Source organism: Alnus glutinosa, chromosome 13, assembly GCF_958979055.1.
Source record: "Alnus glutinosa chromosome 13, dhAlnGlut1.1, whole genome shotgun sequence".
NCBI lineage: Eukaryota > Viridiplantae > Streptophyta > Magnoliopsida > Fagales > Betulaceae > Alnus > Alnus glutinosa.
Window position 1 is genome coordinate 1,114,680 of NC_084898.1, and position 16,371 is coordinate 1,131,050.

At 36.9% G+C, this 16,371-nt stretch overlaps 2 protein-coding genes across 3 annotated transcripts; both read right to left on the bottom strand.

Annotated features, from left to right (window-relative positions):
* Window positions 1-2,634: 2,634 nt before the first annotated feature.
* LOC133853644 (uncharacterized) lies at window positions 2,635-3,441 on the bottom strand. The gene is made up of 2 exons (XM_062289638.1): window positions 3,125-3,441; window positions 2,635-2,867 (listed from the first exon to the last, which is right to left on the bottom strand). Exon 1 carries the CDS (start codon window positions 3,369-3,371, stop codon window positions 3,135-3,137), a length of 237 nt encoding a protein of 78 aa, XP_062145622.1. The 5' UTR covers window positions 3,372-3,441; the 3' UTR covers window positions 2,635-2,867; window positions 3,125-3,134.
* A 1,174-nt stretch (window positions 3,442-4,615) lies between these two features.
* Window positions 4,616-15,090, bottom strand: LOC133854329 (ABC transporter F family member 3). 2 transcript variants are annotated; one of them, XR_009896809.1, is made up of 19 exons: window positions 14,733-15,090; window positions 13,646-13,861; window positions 13,169-13,358; window positions 11,734-11,942; window positions 11,462-11,620; window positions 10,852-10,980; window positions 10,652-10,753; window positions 10,405-10,551; window positions 9,363-9,425; window positions 9,093-9,139; window positions 8,905-8,964; window positions 8,544-8,626; window positions 8,191-8,285; window positions 7,819-7,905; window positions 7,190-7,277; window positions 6,691-6,776; window positions 5,435-5,497; window positions 5,046-5,325; window positions 4,616-4,956 (listed from the first exon to the last, which is right to left on the bottom strand). XR_009896809.1 is itself a non-coding variant. In XM_062290474.1 (18 exons), the coding sequence occupies exons 1-18, from the start codon at window positions 14,934-14,936 to the stop codon at window positions 5,206-5,208; spliced, it is 2,148 nt and encodes a 715-aa protein (XP_062146458.1). In that variant the 5' UTR covers window positions 14,937-15,090; the 3' UTR covers window positions 4,973-5,205. The 2 variants fall into 2 exon arrangements, 1 of the variants encoding a protein (XP_062146458.1); XM_062290474.1 differs by lacking the exon at window positions 4,616-4,956 and having other exon boundaries at window positions 4,973-5,325.
* Between the last annotated feature and the right edge of the window lie 1,281 nt (window positions 15,091-16,371).

Below are 16,371 nucleotides of genomic sequence, written 5' to 3' on the forward strand. Positions count from 1 at the left end.
ATCCTTATATTCTTGAAGAAAAATAGTTTTCTAAATTTAAACAATGTAACATTATGATATCAATATTAAGAACTTTTATTTTTTAAATACCAAATTCAAAAGGAGGGAGTGCAATGGAGCAACCTCATGTAAAATGACACTCAAGTCTCACCTGTTCAGATAAGTGCCTAGACAGTCTAAATAGGTAGAATTCAGACTGTCCAGACACCTACCCGAACAGAATGAGTCTCGTACCTTCTCACATGAGGCTACATATTAATACAAATCTTCCGTCCTGTCTAGTGTCAACATATAGAGATAAGACAATAAAAGACTTCCTAGGGTCATTTGATACGCTCATAGGTTAGTAACATGTATCATAGTATCATAGGGTTCAATACAATTGAATCCTCCAACATGCTTAGTGAACCAATCAATGATGCATAGAAATGAGATGAAAGAGTGGCAGAGCCATCTCCACCTATCTCTGATGAGGTAATTGTGATTCAATTACTCGAATTATTATTATTATTTTTCAAAAAAGGAGGTAACTGTATCCATACCATTCTTAATGTTCTAAAAGCTCATGTGCTCCATTTGTCAATTAAGCAATAAATCCTGGAAGCAAAACTCTACTTTGATTGTTCATGAGACAACTAAACCTGGAAGTCCGGATAATGAACCAGGGAAGTTAGATACAGCATATGGAAAGCAGAGAAAGAGCTTCTGGGTTGACTTCAGCAGCTCAGTAGAGTTGGTTGTCAGACCTTTTCTACTTTTACCAATTATTTACTGACTTCTAAGAAAACTGAAACAAACTGTAGTAACTCCTATAAAGATTCCTACAGGGAAGCCAGTCCTACCAATCTGAGACAAACGAGGTTCAAGGGGACAAGGGGTTGTTGCAGAAGAAACTATGGTGAGAGTCAAGGTCATGAAATTGTCTACTTCTTCACCACAAAGGCGAACCAGGGCCCGAGTACCGAAGGAGATAGCTTGGAAGGAGAAGAGAACAAAGCTGTACATTATCCGACGTTGCATAGCCATGCTGCTTTGTTGGAAGGAGCATGAAGATTGACAATGCTGGTAACCTTAAACATTCGTGCCTGTTCCTGTTCTAGGGTCCTTTTAAACTAACAAAAAGTATATGTGGGTGTGTGTGGGAAGAGAGAGAGAGAGAGAGAGGGGTGGGGATAATGCACTTGCTGTAAAATTTTGAAGGAGGCAATGCAAAATTCAAACTTCTTCACCTTGCAAATAAATAGATGCAACAAATTATTTTCTCTTATGTATTTTCTATAAATTCTCTGAAAGTAGAGATTTTCTTTAAAGATTTGTTACAGCAATAAGAATATGATACGAGTGAGATTTAGCGACCATGTTTTTAACCTTTGACAGAGCATTTAGAAGTGAATTCATGATATTAACTTACGCAAACTACGAGTGCATTTAATACATTGATAAACAAAGAAGGATTTTATATGATTCTTAACTAAGAAAAACCCCCCACCGTCACCAGATTCAATACTTTTTTACTAGAAACTACTGCACTGAAAGATTAGTGCAATACTGATTCTCAAAAGCTGCACCTTTTCTCTCCCTTTTTCAGGAGCCAACACTTGCCTATGGGATTAATATTATCACCCCCACAGGCCTGAACTCTCTTCTTTCTCCCTATTTTTCTTTCTTCTTCTTCTTCTTCTTTTTTTTTCTTTTTCATTTGTTTCCTTATGAGAAACAAAAATACAGGGGCTGAAGCCTCCTAATCAATGCATAAGGCTTCAGTTGCAGTTACACCGACAGCAACTTGAGCACGGAACTTGTGAGATCAGCTTGACACAAACATGAGAACTGAACTAAATGTAAGTTTGTCATCATTACCAGCACATATTGAAGAAGAATAAGAATCATCAGTTCTCCTATAGGCTCTTCATGCGAGAGATGAGATATTCAATGACACCTTATGGATTATGTAGCATTCCATCCCTCTCCACCGACATCATAAAGTGGGTACATTAATGCCATAACTATATAAATCATATTATAATCAACTACAAATTATGATATATGTATATATAAAAGACTCATACTCCCCGGGGACATAAACTCCAAATCATATTATGTAAGCATTCCATTCCTCTCCACTGACATCATATAAATGTGGGCATTAATGCCATAACTGTAAAAATCATATTATATTCAACTCCTTTTTTTATATTATAATCAACTCCTTTTTATATATATATATTGTATATAGTGGGGACATCAAGTCCAATCATATTATCTAAGCATTCCATTCCTCTCCAGTCTCCACTGGCATCATATAAAGTGGTGCCATCAATGCAACAATTATATAAATCATATTATAATCCACTCCAACTCCAAATCGTGTGTATGTGTGTGTGCGCGTGTGCGTGTGTGTGAATAGCATTCTAAGATCATCATTTCAAGGCACCAAAAGAAATTTCATATGGGTACCACACAAAGAACAAAAACAAACATTTTTCTCAGCAACACCAAGTAAGAGACTCAGAGCCAAACAACCAAAGCCAATAAACCTGGTGGGATAGATTACAACTCAAAATTCCCAATATCAGAACCTCAGAAGTAAACACATCCATCTGTTCACCATTCAAAAAGTTAGGGTTTTGCAGCTTTTGCTTCCTAATTTGGTCAATCAACAGCATTAACCATAATCAATTAAGAATAGAATACCACAAGAAGTTACGATTCAAATTATTCACACACACACCCAAACACGCCACATCAGCGACGATTATCTGCTAATTAAAAACCCTAATTTTACATAAAATACAAAAGGAGGATTCGAATACAGAAGAGGATCAGATGGGGAGTTTAGCGACGTCATTTAGCCGGTCGTCGTGATCCTAATTCAATAAAAAAGTCATTAACCATTATCAATCAAGAATCAAAACCAAAATTTCAAAAGAAAAACAAAAGCCAACTTCTTTTTATAAGCAGCAATCTGATATATGTGTTTCTTGGAAAATACACAATAACAAGCTATTAAATTCAATTACTCACACACACCACGCCGTGCCACAACGCCGCATCGGCGACGATTATCTATGTTTAATTAAAAACCCTAGCTTTACGTGAAATACAAAAGGGGGTATTTGAATACCGAAGAGGGATCAGACGGGGAGCTTAGCGACGTCGTTTTGGGGGTCTTCGTGGTGGTGTTGGAGGGCGAGAGGGCGGTCCTTGGCCTCGTAAGCGTCGTCGTCGTCGTCGGGGTCGGCGGTGGCGAGGTTGACGCAGGAGAAGCGCTCGAGGGAGGAAAAGAAGGCGGAGGCCACCGTGGAGCCCACCCAGCTCGCCACCTGGTCCAGCTTCTCCCTCGATATGATGCTGTAGTTGTTGTTCTCCATATCAACACCCCAAATGATTCGCTTTTCTGGTTTTCGTTGGGAAATAAGCAGATCAGCAAGAGATCTGACTTTCTAATAAAAAATAATTATTGTTTATACTAAATTATTTCAAAAATATGTGATAAATAATTAAATATCATGTCGCTTTCTATTTGAATTTAAACTATTTAATATTGTATATGATATTCTCTTACATTATTTACAAAATTTAATCTAAATCATAAATTCATCATTTTCATTTCTTGATACGGATGATAATAGATGTTATTATGTTAAAATTATAATTATTTAATTTAAAAACAATAGAATTTTTTTTTTTTTTTATCGAATTGGATAGATTGGTTCGGTGTTAGAGTTAATTATATTGGCTTAGTCTAAAATAAGTGATTTATTAAAAATCATATTTTATATTGTTTTATTTCTTTAATATATTATTATTTGTAATATATATATATATTTCAATGAAATAAATAAACATTGGAATGTTTTCCTACCTACCATTAACTGACGATGGCTAATATAGGAAAAAAATTAAATACACGTGATTCGCTAGATACATTTTTGAAGATTGTATTTTTTTTTTTTTTTTTTATTTTTTTGGTCTCCATTAAAGAATGAGCATTTCTACATTAGTGTGTGAGGCATAGCAATAGGGGTGTATATCGATTCGGTTACATGGTTTTTAGTTCAGTTAAGTCGATTAATTCACCTACTTCATTTCAACAATCTATAATTTCAAAATTTCCAGTTAAAGTGATAAAGTCAATTAAAAGGCAGTTGGTTAAATCGGTTAGAAGGCAGTCAGTTAAGTCGGTTAATAAAACGATGTCGTTATAATTTTTTTAATTAAAAAAAAAAGGAAGAAGAAGACAAAACAATCAAATGAAACGACATCGTTTCTATCCATAGTGTCGGTTCGTTCGGTCAGTTAAAAGTCGGTTCAGTTAACCAAAAAAAAAACTAACACCGAACCGACTTTCGAAATAAAAACCTATACCAACTACCGAATCGAAATAAGTTGGTAGAGTCCGTAAACGATCGATGACAGTTTGGTGGCGATCAGTAGACAGTAGTCGGATATTTGCCCACCATTGTATAACATAAGTAAAATAAAAATAATCTATTTTACAATTAAAATTTTATTTTATTACATTTAACGGTATGCAATAATATCAAGTAGGGGAAGATGTAGTGGTATCCATTGACGCAGAATTTATATGCCTGTTGGATTTTGGCATTCAAGATTTTATTATGAAGAAATCTCACTGATTCATTCTCTCCTACTCTACAGACTGCAGAAGGTATCGGCTATGGAAGCACTCAAACAAACATTTCCTACATCAAATTCCATGTGGTAGTGAGAACTGAAGAAAAACAGTATCATCTGTGTTCGACAGCCCCTCCAAAAGCAAAATTATTCAAAACAGCCACCTACAACTCATCTAAATCCAGCTAATAAACAGGATGAATCTGGTTTTACTTGGACCAAAGAATTACATGCACATGTTCTTGATTCTGGAACTTTAACCTTATGGTGGATGGAATGATGAAAGAGATTTAGAGAGCCAAGAATGGTCACAAGGGCCTGTTATACCAACAAATTCAACCCCATTAAAAATTGAAGATAGAATAAACATATTATAGAATCAAAATATATTTGCCAAGTGAACACACCATCTCTCATCCTTTTAGCAGAATGTTAACATCTATGATGACTGGGACAACCTTCAAAATTGTTTCTACAGTATTCTGTAAGAGCTTACATCCCTGTAATTTTTGGCAACCAAGGGTAGCCCACTCCTTGAAAAGGATTGAATCTGACAACCTTTTTCTATTACGACTGCAGTATCTTCTTATAATCTTGGAATGTGCCATGAAATGGTGTAACCTTTCCATGCGATACCGCCCATAGCTCGTCTACACTGCCTGATATTAGGTGCTCATCGTGGCTAACCTGCAAGCAACCAAACATTTGCAATTTATACCCAAAACAAGATACAGAAATGCAATAGCCGTCTTCATTAATTTGCTCGATAAGGGGTGCTCGATAAGAGGTATCATACCATGAGAATGCCTCCTTGAAATAAAGCAAGACCCTGAATTAGTGCCTCCACAGCATCCAAATCCTAGATTTCATGCAAAAAATGAATCCCCAGTCAGCTGTTGACATTTTCATTTGATATGAGTCGGAATCTATAATAAACTGTTATCTCCTTAACGAGGCATCAATTGTTTCAACAGAAATCCAAACCAAGGAAGACATGCAGAATATGCTGTTTCGCGAGGTGTATTACCATCAAACGTGATCAAGTGCAATGTTTGATAATTGATCATTTGCATGATATATGAACATGAAGATGAGTAGCCAGCTTATTAACCTTAAAAGAAGTCCTTAAGTTCACAAAAAACATAAAAAAAACTTCAAAATTTTCATTATATAAACCATCAATCTCCTTTTGCTGCAAAACATTATCCTACCATGAAACTTTAGGACTTGCTTCTAGAATTAAAGTTCCCTTTACAAAATGTATCAACAAATTTCAGTTATCTAAAAGAAAAAACAAACTCTTGGAAACAAAGGTTTCATGATGTTGAACGTGTACAATTACAGCAATTTCAGTATGCCTGGCTAATTAAATGTTTCTGTGATAAATAAGAAAGACAACAAGATATCCAACACACCCACTCCAGCCTGAGAAAGAGAGAGAGAGAGAGGGATGCTTCTCCAGTTTGGAGTACATACCACTACCAAAAGCTTGTGATCATAATATTGCACTCAAATAACATAATTGTGAAGTTCTAGACCATTTCTAAAATGTGGTTTCCAAGGGCCAAAAAGAAGCCTAACTGGACAAAAAGGAGTCTATATTGAGAATCACGTGGATATATCAGTCTATTGCAACAAACATAGCTATCAAGCCAAAAATAAATAAATAAATTTGAAATGATCCAGATTGCCATTGCAACAGTAGACCTGCCAGATCTTCTTAAGGATGCACTCTGGAAAGACAGGGATACACTTATCGGCTTTAGATTGTGCCAAAATGATGCAATTCATTATTGTTACTCTGAGGGAATCATTTCTTGACTCTTGGTTTATGAACTTTTCAAATTAACTCCCCCATTAAAAAAAGATTGTGAGAAAAACAGTATTAATAATAGAAAACTAGAACATTCCAACAAGCAACTTTCTTTCCAAGGAATAGTGATGAACTGCAAAAATCAAATACTACTACAACTACAAGTGATAACGACCAAAAACAACCCCTCCCCCCCCCCAAAAAAATCAAATCAAGTGAAGAAAAAGATAATGACTTACCAGATGATTGGATGGCTCATCAAGCAATATTATGTGTGGTTTCTTAAAAGTTATCTTCGCAAATGCAACTCTGCTTTTTTGACCACCTAATATATCATTCAGAGAAATTACATAATTTAGTGGTTCAAGAACTTATCGAAAAAGAAAAAATAAAATAGTTGAGTATTTAGAGAATAAAGATATAAATCATAATTGCAACAGGTTAGTTACACAACATCCAAAAGGTTTTGAACCACAACTGCATCCTCCACCTCATTTTTATGGGGAGAGGAAGTGCCAAGAGTTAGAACTCGTTGGCATATAATTGAGATTAGCTCTGTGACTAACATCCATAATCAGAATTCAAGTTCACATGCTCGTTTAGCAAGCATGCAACTCAACCAACCAGTACTCTGACCTACTTGAGGTCCAAGTCAAATCCTAGATGTAGAAGATCAATTTCAATCTCTACTAAAACATCTATCTTTATTCCTAAACAAGGATAGTAAAGGAAAGATACCTGACAAAGTGTACATTGGCTGAAGTGCAAGATTTCCAGTTACACCAAATGAACCCAAGTGAGCTCGGAGCTTCTGCTCAGGCACACCCTGCAAGAAAGGAACTTCTAATAAGAATTTCAATTTTTAATTGCAAGCATGGCTACTCCGAATAGTAAGATAAAGACCATAATATGTTCCCGGTAAAACCTCTGAAGCATATAAGGGGTTGATTGAAACCCACCAGAGACCGAGCCAAATTCAGTGTTGAACTTGGGGTGGGAATAAGTTAAAGAATTTTAATAAGAACCTAAGGTTTATTGCATAACACTAAAAAAAAAAAAAAAAATTTGCCTTGGATAATTCATCTAGTTCTGCAATTTTAAGCATCTTGTTAATAGTACCATAGAGACCAAAGAAAGAAAGAAATTTGCTATATACTTTATCTACATTGGAGATCTCTGTACTTGAGGTTAAAATCTAACATCATAATTTTCCTAGCAACCTATCCTGGAATAAAAGAAGATGCAACATGTAAATATTTCAGCATGTAATTCATCCCTTACCCAAAAATAACCCCTAAATAACCCATGGGAAAACAATCACTAAAGTCCTCTTGAAAAAAAAAAAAAATTAGTAGCAGCGAACTCACGGGGAAGCAGCGCATCATATACAAAAGGGGATTTGAAGATAAGTCGAGCCCATCAACGTGGTGCTGACTAAAAACAGCAATCCGAACCTGTACACAGAAAATAAGTCCCCATCAGATAAAAGCAGATAAAGCCAATGTACAGCAATCTTGCAATAAGTTGAAGAGACGAACATCAGGTATTCTGCGCTCTTACATAAAATATAATAAAGATGAGAAGAATGCTAGTCTATAATAAAACAACGAAAATATAAAACAAAACTTCAATAGAGAACGTCATAGATAATGCAGTTACATCTCATTGCATCCTGAATCAATAAAATAAAAAGGCTTGTTATTTAACACTGCTGATATGAAGATCAAAGTATAATGTACCTTAGCAGATCGGAAAACAGTCCCAGAGCTTGGTTGTAGTTCCCCTGCAATTAGTTTGAGTATAGTTGATTTGCCGATGCCATTTGGGCCAACCACTGCCAAACAGATTAATGAGTGCTTATCATTGTACTCAAGGCACTAATTTATCATGATTATAATCATATCCTCAAATGAACATATTTGCCAAAGCATGAGTTGTCCAAAAACAAATAAAGACTAATAAAGAACCATCATGATGAATTTCCATCTTCCCCCAGAAATATAATACCATTTACTATAAACATAAAATGCATAAATGGATGAGGTAGAAGAGTGAAAGCACGAGAATTCAGTGGGAGAACTAGCATGCTTACTTGCAATGCGGCTGTCTAAATCAATCCCAAAATTCAAATTCTGAAACAATAAGGGCCCCCCAGGATAACCAAATGATGCATCGCTGCAATCACATGTAAGAAACATCAATACAATTCAACAAGCTCCATCTCACAAAGTGGTAATACTAAAAGTTCACACAATTAACTATCTATATGTCTATAAAAAATAATCAAGAGTTTTCAGTACTCATAAGCAAATGTTGTTGCTTCAATCTTGCTGAAGCAAAGGATTTCAAATTACTTCAAGTGTGGACAATGATTGCAATGGAGACAATCATAACCTAGAGACTTATCACTAAAAAAAGAAATTCAATATTTTTGCTACATGAGCTCAGCAAACCTGAAACTTATTATAGGGGGACCTGGTCTGTCATCTGGTGTTGGGAAGTCAAATTTGTAGCTGCAAACAAAAAATGTCAAATAAGTTTTAAACATACATAGCTAAAAGGAGAGATAGATCAAACTCATGCAAAATATTGATTCTACATTCATCAATGTAATTTAACCATAAAGGAGAGCTGTGCATACTCAGGGTCATTGACAATTTCATCCACGTGACCCATCCGATCCAATGCCTGATGAAGCCAAAAGGAGAAGTGTAGGCATATAAATTCATTTATGACACAAGGCTCATAAAACCAAGCAATAGTTTAAAAGACATAAGGAAAAACTTGTCAAACTACTTATGAAGTTGTTTGAGTGATGTACACCTTGGCCAATGAAATGAAGCGACAAGTCACGGCTGTTATAAGTTTTGAGAATTTGATTTAAGGACCGAATATTAATAATAATAAGTACCTTGATTCTTGACTGGACAAGAGATGCCCTCTTTGCATTGTAGCGGAACTTGTCAATAAAGGCCTGCAATAGCAAAAAACAATATTTGCAAGTCAAACACAAGTTACTATAAATTGGAAACACTGGAGAAAAGAGATAGAGAGAGAGAGATCATTGCTATAAATAAAAAGCTTGATGCTGCGAAATTCTAAATTTTTTACCGATGGAACTAATAATGATGGTGAACACAGTATGGAGGGGAGAGAGAGAGACAGAGAAAGATAACTGCTATAACTAGAAAACTTGATGTTGCAAAATTCCAAATTTTTTACTGATGGAACTAATAATGATGGTGAACACAGTAAGAAGGGGAGAGCGAGAGAGATAGCTGCCATAAATAGAAAGCTTGACGCAACGAAATTCTAAAATTATTACTAATAGAACTAATAATGATGGTGAACGTTTCTTGTTCTTTTTACTCCTAGTTTAGTGTTTTCTCTTGTATACTTTCAGTGTACCTAAGGGCGCCTTACGCTTTAAATGATATTTCGATTACTTATAAAAAAAAATGATGGTGAATAATTAAGGTTCAACTGGTGATCAATTGGCAATGACATGGCAAAAAAATGATATATCTTTAATATACATTTTTTTTTAAAGTAAAGCAAATTCGTTAAAAGCGCAAGGGGCGCAACTCAAGTACACATGATGTATACAAGAAAAGAACACTCAAACTAGATTTAACATACAAATAACTGTCCCTTGAGCTAATAATTTGATCCAGTACAGGACAACAAAGTAGAAGGCTATATGAACCATAAACCAAGAATGTACAGAGACCTATTAGTTCAAAAATAATCACAGCCCAACTACCCCAGAAGTACAAAGCTAGCTCACAAACATAAAGCAATGTGAAGAGCTACATGGAAATATAAAGACTAACACAAAATAATAACATTTAATTTGAACTAGTCAATATAGCCATCATCAAAGCTATAGAAATAGATATACCCAAACAAACAAAACACCCGAACACGCACACAGATAAAGATGGAATAAAGACCTGCATATGAGCTCTGGAGCGTTCATTTGCCTCAAATGCTTTATGTAGGTTCTTAACCTGTTCCTCTCGCGTCCTCTCAAATGTATCATAATCCCCCTTGTAAGCAGTCAGTTTTTTCCCATGTAAATGAAGAATATCTGTGACTACCTGAGAATATAGTGAAGTTTAATAAAGACATCTCAAAAAATGTTGTGACACAGGTTACAGAAAATTAATAGACTAATTAATAATGCCAATTTCTTCATACCGTGTTCAAGAATTCTCTTGCATGCGAAACAACTATGAAAGTTTTTGGCCATTTCACCAGGTATGTTTCCAGCCATAGGACTGCATGAAGATCAAGATGGTTCTGACAAAAAAAAAAAAAAAAATGTAATAAAAAGGTATGTCCCAAATTCTACACAACTGAATGAAAAATCTTGACGGCAACCATAAAACAGAACGCACAGTGGGTTCATCAAGTAGCAACAAATCGGGCTCTATAAACAATGCACGAGCAAGAGCTATTCGCATTCGCCATCCTCCAGAAAAAGCTTTTGTAGCCTTCTGCTGCATCTCTTGAGTGAAACTGAGGCCCTGAAAATAGTCCAGATCGGTAAGATAATAACCCAGAAAAATAGCTGATAATATAATAATAAAACTAAAAAGAAGTTTAAATAAATGCTTGATTAGGAGGAAAATTCATGACCCAACAAACACCAAAGATGGACAAAGAGACATAAACACACATGTATTTATTGAATCTCAATGACCCAGTCAACCAACTGGATTTGAATGGCGTGTTTCATTTCCCAACAAGCAGGATCTTGCCATTAATTTACTGACTGGACAATCTACAGGATTTAACGAAAATACAAGAATTTCAAGCAATTCATCAGATCACCGCAATGTTCACATCCTGTACCATACTCAACTATAGCTAAAGTGAGCTCCCAAGTTACAGCTCCAGCTTTCCATATATAGCCTAAATTACACCCCTTTGCGCTTCTTTAATGATATTGAAATTACTTATCAAAAAATAAAAGCCACCAATAATGCAAAATACTCATGAACTGACCGCAAGAATGGAAGCCGCACGTGACTCGGCAGAATCAGCATCAATTACATCAAGCCTTTTGTATATCTCATCAAGCCTCTGTGAAATGGCATCTTTGTCAATCACCTTATTCAGCTCCCCATTGCTCTTTCCAAGTGCATCCTCAAACTCTAATTCTCTCTTCAGGACAACCAAAAAATTGTCAGTAGGTCCAATAAAGGAGAACATAAACCTCAAAAAGCTGAAGACCAGAACCAATGCAGTTCTCAAGGTTCAAACAGTATGTATTCAACCTGTTGGGCAACCAGACGAGTTTCTTCTTCCAAAAGCTGGGTTCTCTCAACATCAGTGTTAAGAACACACTGCAATGCTGTTGTATCATCACCAACCACTTCTTGCTCCACATGCAATATCTGACAGTTGTCAGGAATACCATCAATTGCATGCATAGCCATGTACCTAAGGAAAGTTGTTTTCCCTGTACCATTTCTTCCAACAAGGCCTGCATCCAAATTGCAGTGTAAAAGTACAAACAAAAGAACTGCAACATAATTATTACACCTAGAGAACTGCCAATAGCTATAAATGCCTTTGAGATCATCAGAGAAAATTAACTTTTCAGCACGTTAAATATTATTTTCAAGTATTATCTCTTTTCTGATTTCAATAAATTGAATTAGACTAATTTTGAATGTCTCAAAATCCGTTCTCTTTTTTTTTCTATGGTAAGTAATTTTTCTGAAAATATTGACATGGATTATAAAGGTGTGTGCCTCAGACATAGCATGAATTCCAAGACATCTGTCTCATGTGATGTGATGATAAATCTGAGGATTAGGGTTTTAACTCCAAGATAAATCAGATGGGAAAGGAGGAACATAAATTGCACAAATCAAACACAAATTTACATGGAAAGAGCAATGGGGAGCTCAATAAGGAAATTTCAATAACGGTAGAAGAAATCATGAATAAGGCAACATAGGGTCCAAACACTAACCTTTCAAGAAGGGGAACCCTCTCACTCCCAAAATAACACCTTTATATATTGGTCCAAATACTTACGAAAAAAATCCAACTAACAACCCATAAATGTCCCACATGGAACATCTAAGAACACCATCACAACAATAGATGTATTCAGATATCAACCTGAAAGGTAACAGCCCAAAAGTTTCCCCTCAAACTGAGCCTAAACAAATCTAGAAAAGCCGAGAAAGGGTCTACTACTTTTGTGGACATGTCAACATGGGCGTAGACTAGTCTTAGCAAATAAAAAAAGTTTATAATCTCATGGGCCAAAACCTGGAGAGGAACATTATCAACCCTTGTACAGTGATTGTAAACTGAATCTCACTAATGCACTGCACTGACAATAATAATACAGAAGAAAATTATCATGTAACCAAAGCTGAAGCTAACATTATCAGCCTTTCCAGAATGGCAATTCGCTGAGCTGTTCCACCATAAAAAGCTGGCAGATTCAAACGAACTCAGGAGAAAACACACATCAGCTCACATAAACATGGCAAGACATACAAAGGAAATCACCAACTCAAACTAACATTTTATACCATTTTCTAGATATGCTGTCAACCAGCAAAATGAAAAATTTAGCAATAATGCACTCCATTTTATCCATATCTTTTGATTCTTGTCCTCCTCAACTTCAGTTTCCTTCTTTTCTCTTAGTGTGAAGCAAGAGTCATGAGGAATTGAAAGAGAACTCACCATAGTGCCTTCCAAATGACAGTGTGATTGAACCATCCACAATGAGGTCACGACCACCCACAGAGATATCGAAGTCCTGCATATGGATATCCTTGACAACCGGTCCACCACCACTATCATGATTTACACATACAACAGGCATTCCTGCTCTGGTTGCTTCCATCTCTGCTAAATGCATTCGGTATTGTGCCTGGATAATTACGGATACACTACTTAGAACAAGAGCAAAACTAAAGACCCAATTTGTTGGGTCATGTATGTCATCACCATATAGGATCTCAGCTCAATCTCTTCATAAATAAATAAATAAAATAAAATAAAGGGATCTCAGCTCAATTTAATTATATCTGCAGTCAACAAGGCTAAACAATGAGGCAAAAAGTCTGCCTTTATGATGCCAAACCCATGCATTACAATAAGATCTGGCATCTGGAATAACTATGGAAACATAGTTATCTCTTATTATTAAATTTTTACCTCTCTTTGGCGTTCCTCCTGGCGCTTTTCTCTATCTTTCTTCCTTCGGTTACGTTCAGATAGCGAAGGACCCTCCAACAGCTCAGGTTTCTTCTTTGGAACTTGCTCCTCATCCATTCCTTCATTCATTCTGAATGGTGTTGCGAGGCTCCGCACAGTTGGTGTAGATTTGACCAACCCATGCTTTCCAAATTTTTCACACAATTTGCTGCAAGCCTATCATGAATTTCCAGTAATTAAAAAATAATGGCAAACCCAAAAAAAAAAAAAAAAATTGTTTCATGGGCTCAAAAAACAACTTTTTTTTTCTTTCGATAAGGGGCTCAAAAAACAACTGTGACTAATAATTTCTATTTTCATATAACTACTCAGAAAAACATAGACAATGAAAAATTACGCAGTACTCTGAATCATTAAAAAGCCCATACTTCCTTGGCAGAAATACCAAGAGCCTAATCTAGAACATAGAATTCAGAAAATTGTGCTTCGCCTCACCAAGTACCATGCTTGGCTGAGTAAATCATGAGAAACCCAATATTCCCAATCCCAATCTATTTCCTCTTCCCAGAATTTCCTAGCAACCAAACTGATGGAAAGCGGAGCTTTTCTCAGCTGAGCAAATAATGAGTTATCCAGCATGCACAATTCATTTTTCTGTGTTTGCTCAGCTTAGCATAATATTTTGCTTTTTGGCCTGTTTGGTTGCTCAGTAAAAATGTAGGGAAAGAAAGAAAAAAACCGTTTCCTTCATCTTCTAGAGCAACCAAACAGGTCAAAAGCAAAAGATTGTGCTGAGCTAAACAAATGCAGAAAAAACCAATATTTTCCTACATTCACTGAGCAATCAAACGGGCCAAAAGCCAAATATTATGCTAAGCTGAGCAAACACGCAAAAATTCAATATTTTCCTACACTTCCTGAGCAGCCAAACGGGCCAAAATCCCAAAAATACAATCCTTTAGCCGCGCAAATAATGTGAAATCCAATACCTATAAACCTTATGCTTTATCATATTTTCATAAATTTTCCGAGCAACCAATCGGACCGGAAGCGAAAAGCTTTACTGGAACAAGAGAGAGAAACTCACCGAGCGGCACTCGGCTAAGTCGGAGACGCATTCGGCGGCAACGAGGAGCTCGCCAATGGCGTCGAAGGCGCCTTCACCGTCGTCGCCGAAGTCGAAGTCCTCGTCGGCGAGAACGTTGACGATGTAGTCGATGATAGGCTGATCCACGTCCTGGGCCCTCTGGCCGAGCACCTCGTGCACCACGGAGCTCGCCACCTCCGTCATCGTCTCCGCCTCAGATAGATAGATAGATAAACAATTTTGTAGATTATAAGAATTAGGGTTTTCTTGCAGATATTGGAGCACCGAGAAAGCTCGTCTCTGGCTCTCTGCTGAACAATGTGAATATGTGAGCTTCTCTTTCTGGGTGGGGCGGGGCTGAATGCAAACGACGGCGTTTGGGTGAGGGTGCATCGACCAGGTCCCTCTGCAATTCCTCCTAATTGCAGGCCGATCCAGGCCGTTCATTTAAAATGAATGGACTGAATTAAGTCACGTCATTAAAAATTAAAAAAACAGTTAGGCCTCTTTTGGTTCGCAGATTATACCAACGGAGAGTTTGATCAATTCGATAAAAAACACTAACAAACGAATATTTTGGGTTCGACAAAAATTTTTATAAACCAATTTGTAAGAATTTTTTTACAATTCACATATAAGATTGAGTTGATTGACATGTATTTATTGACATGTAAGAATCACATGTTATTTAAATAGCATGTGCTTCTTACATGTTTTTTTAATAGCATTAAAAAAAATAAAAAATAAAAAGAAAATATGTGATTCTCACATGTTTAAGGGATACGTGCCATTTTTATATGTGGAACTTTCTACAACCTAATTTGTAATAAATTACTAGAAAGACAAATTAATATCCATTGTTACTGTAACTTGTTCTCTCTCCTGAAATCTCCCTCCCTACAGCGTCCGGCTGATGAGGGGGAGGTAGTGATTTTCACTGCCTCCTCCTCCCCTTTCCCCCTTTTTTCCCTCTTCCTCCTTCCCCCTCCCTTTCTTGCCTCTTCTGAGGCCCTAATCCCCTCTTCGGAGGCTTTATCCTTCGCACCAGGCGACTTATCTTGGTTCAATGGGTCTACCGGCTTCTCCTCCACCTCTGGTCTGATTGCAGCTCCCATCCATCGTCTCCATCCTCGGATCCGATCACTTCCACAAGTTCTTATATTTGATTTCTTCAAAGTCAGATCTATCCACTTTTGGAAGCTCCTCCATCTCACGTTCCACACCACCGTGCTCCGAGTTTCCTCCGCTTCGATCTGCCGGCCGCCATCTGTCAAGCCGACCTCCACGCGCCGGCGCGTGCCCATCACGCACCTGCGAGTAGATCTTACTCGCAGGCGCGTGTGCTCCACGCACCGACGCGTGGCTGCTGCTGACCGGCGTGTTTCGGCTTCTTCCGCCTCCTCCAGCTGCCGTCGACCTCCTGTGGAATTTAAGGCACCTTTCACCGGCACGTGGTGTTCACGCGCCGTCGTCAAAGGGCCATGCCGCCGTTGCACTATTATGTTAATTGTTTTTTCTTGTTTTTTTTGGGCTTTTTGTTGTATTTCTTTGTTACTTAAGATTTTCTGTTGTATATTCTGTTGTGATCTCTGTAATGGTTACCCAAGTGGTGTTTGGATCTTCCGGATTCTGCAACCAC

What these genes read in the sequence shown, in the direction of transcription:
- LOC133853644 (XM_062289638.1), bottom strand. Translation starts at nt 3,371, where the DNA reads ATGGAGAACAACAACTACAGCATCATATCGAGGGAGAAGCTGGACCAG.
- LOC133854329 (XM_062290474.1), bottom strand. Translation starts at nt 14,936, where the DNA reads ATGACGGAGGTGGCGAGCTCCGTGGTGCACGAGGTGCTCGGCCAGAGG. An exon ending in GCTCCAGAGCTCATATGCAG is followed by an intron (nt 9,426 to 10,404) that starts GTCTTTATTCCA and finishes TTGCTATTGCAG; the next exon opens with GCCTTTATTGACAAGTTCCG. An exon ending in CTGTTTTCCGATCTGCTAAG is followed by an intron (nt 7,906 to 8,190) that starts GTACATTATACT and finishes TTCTGTGTACAG; the next exon opens with GTTCGGATTGCTGTTTTTAG.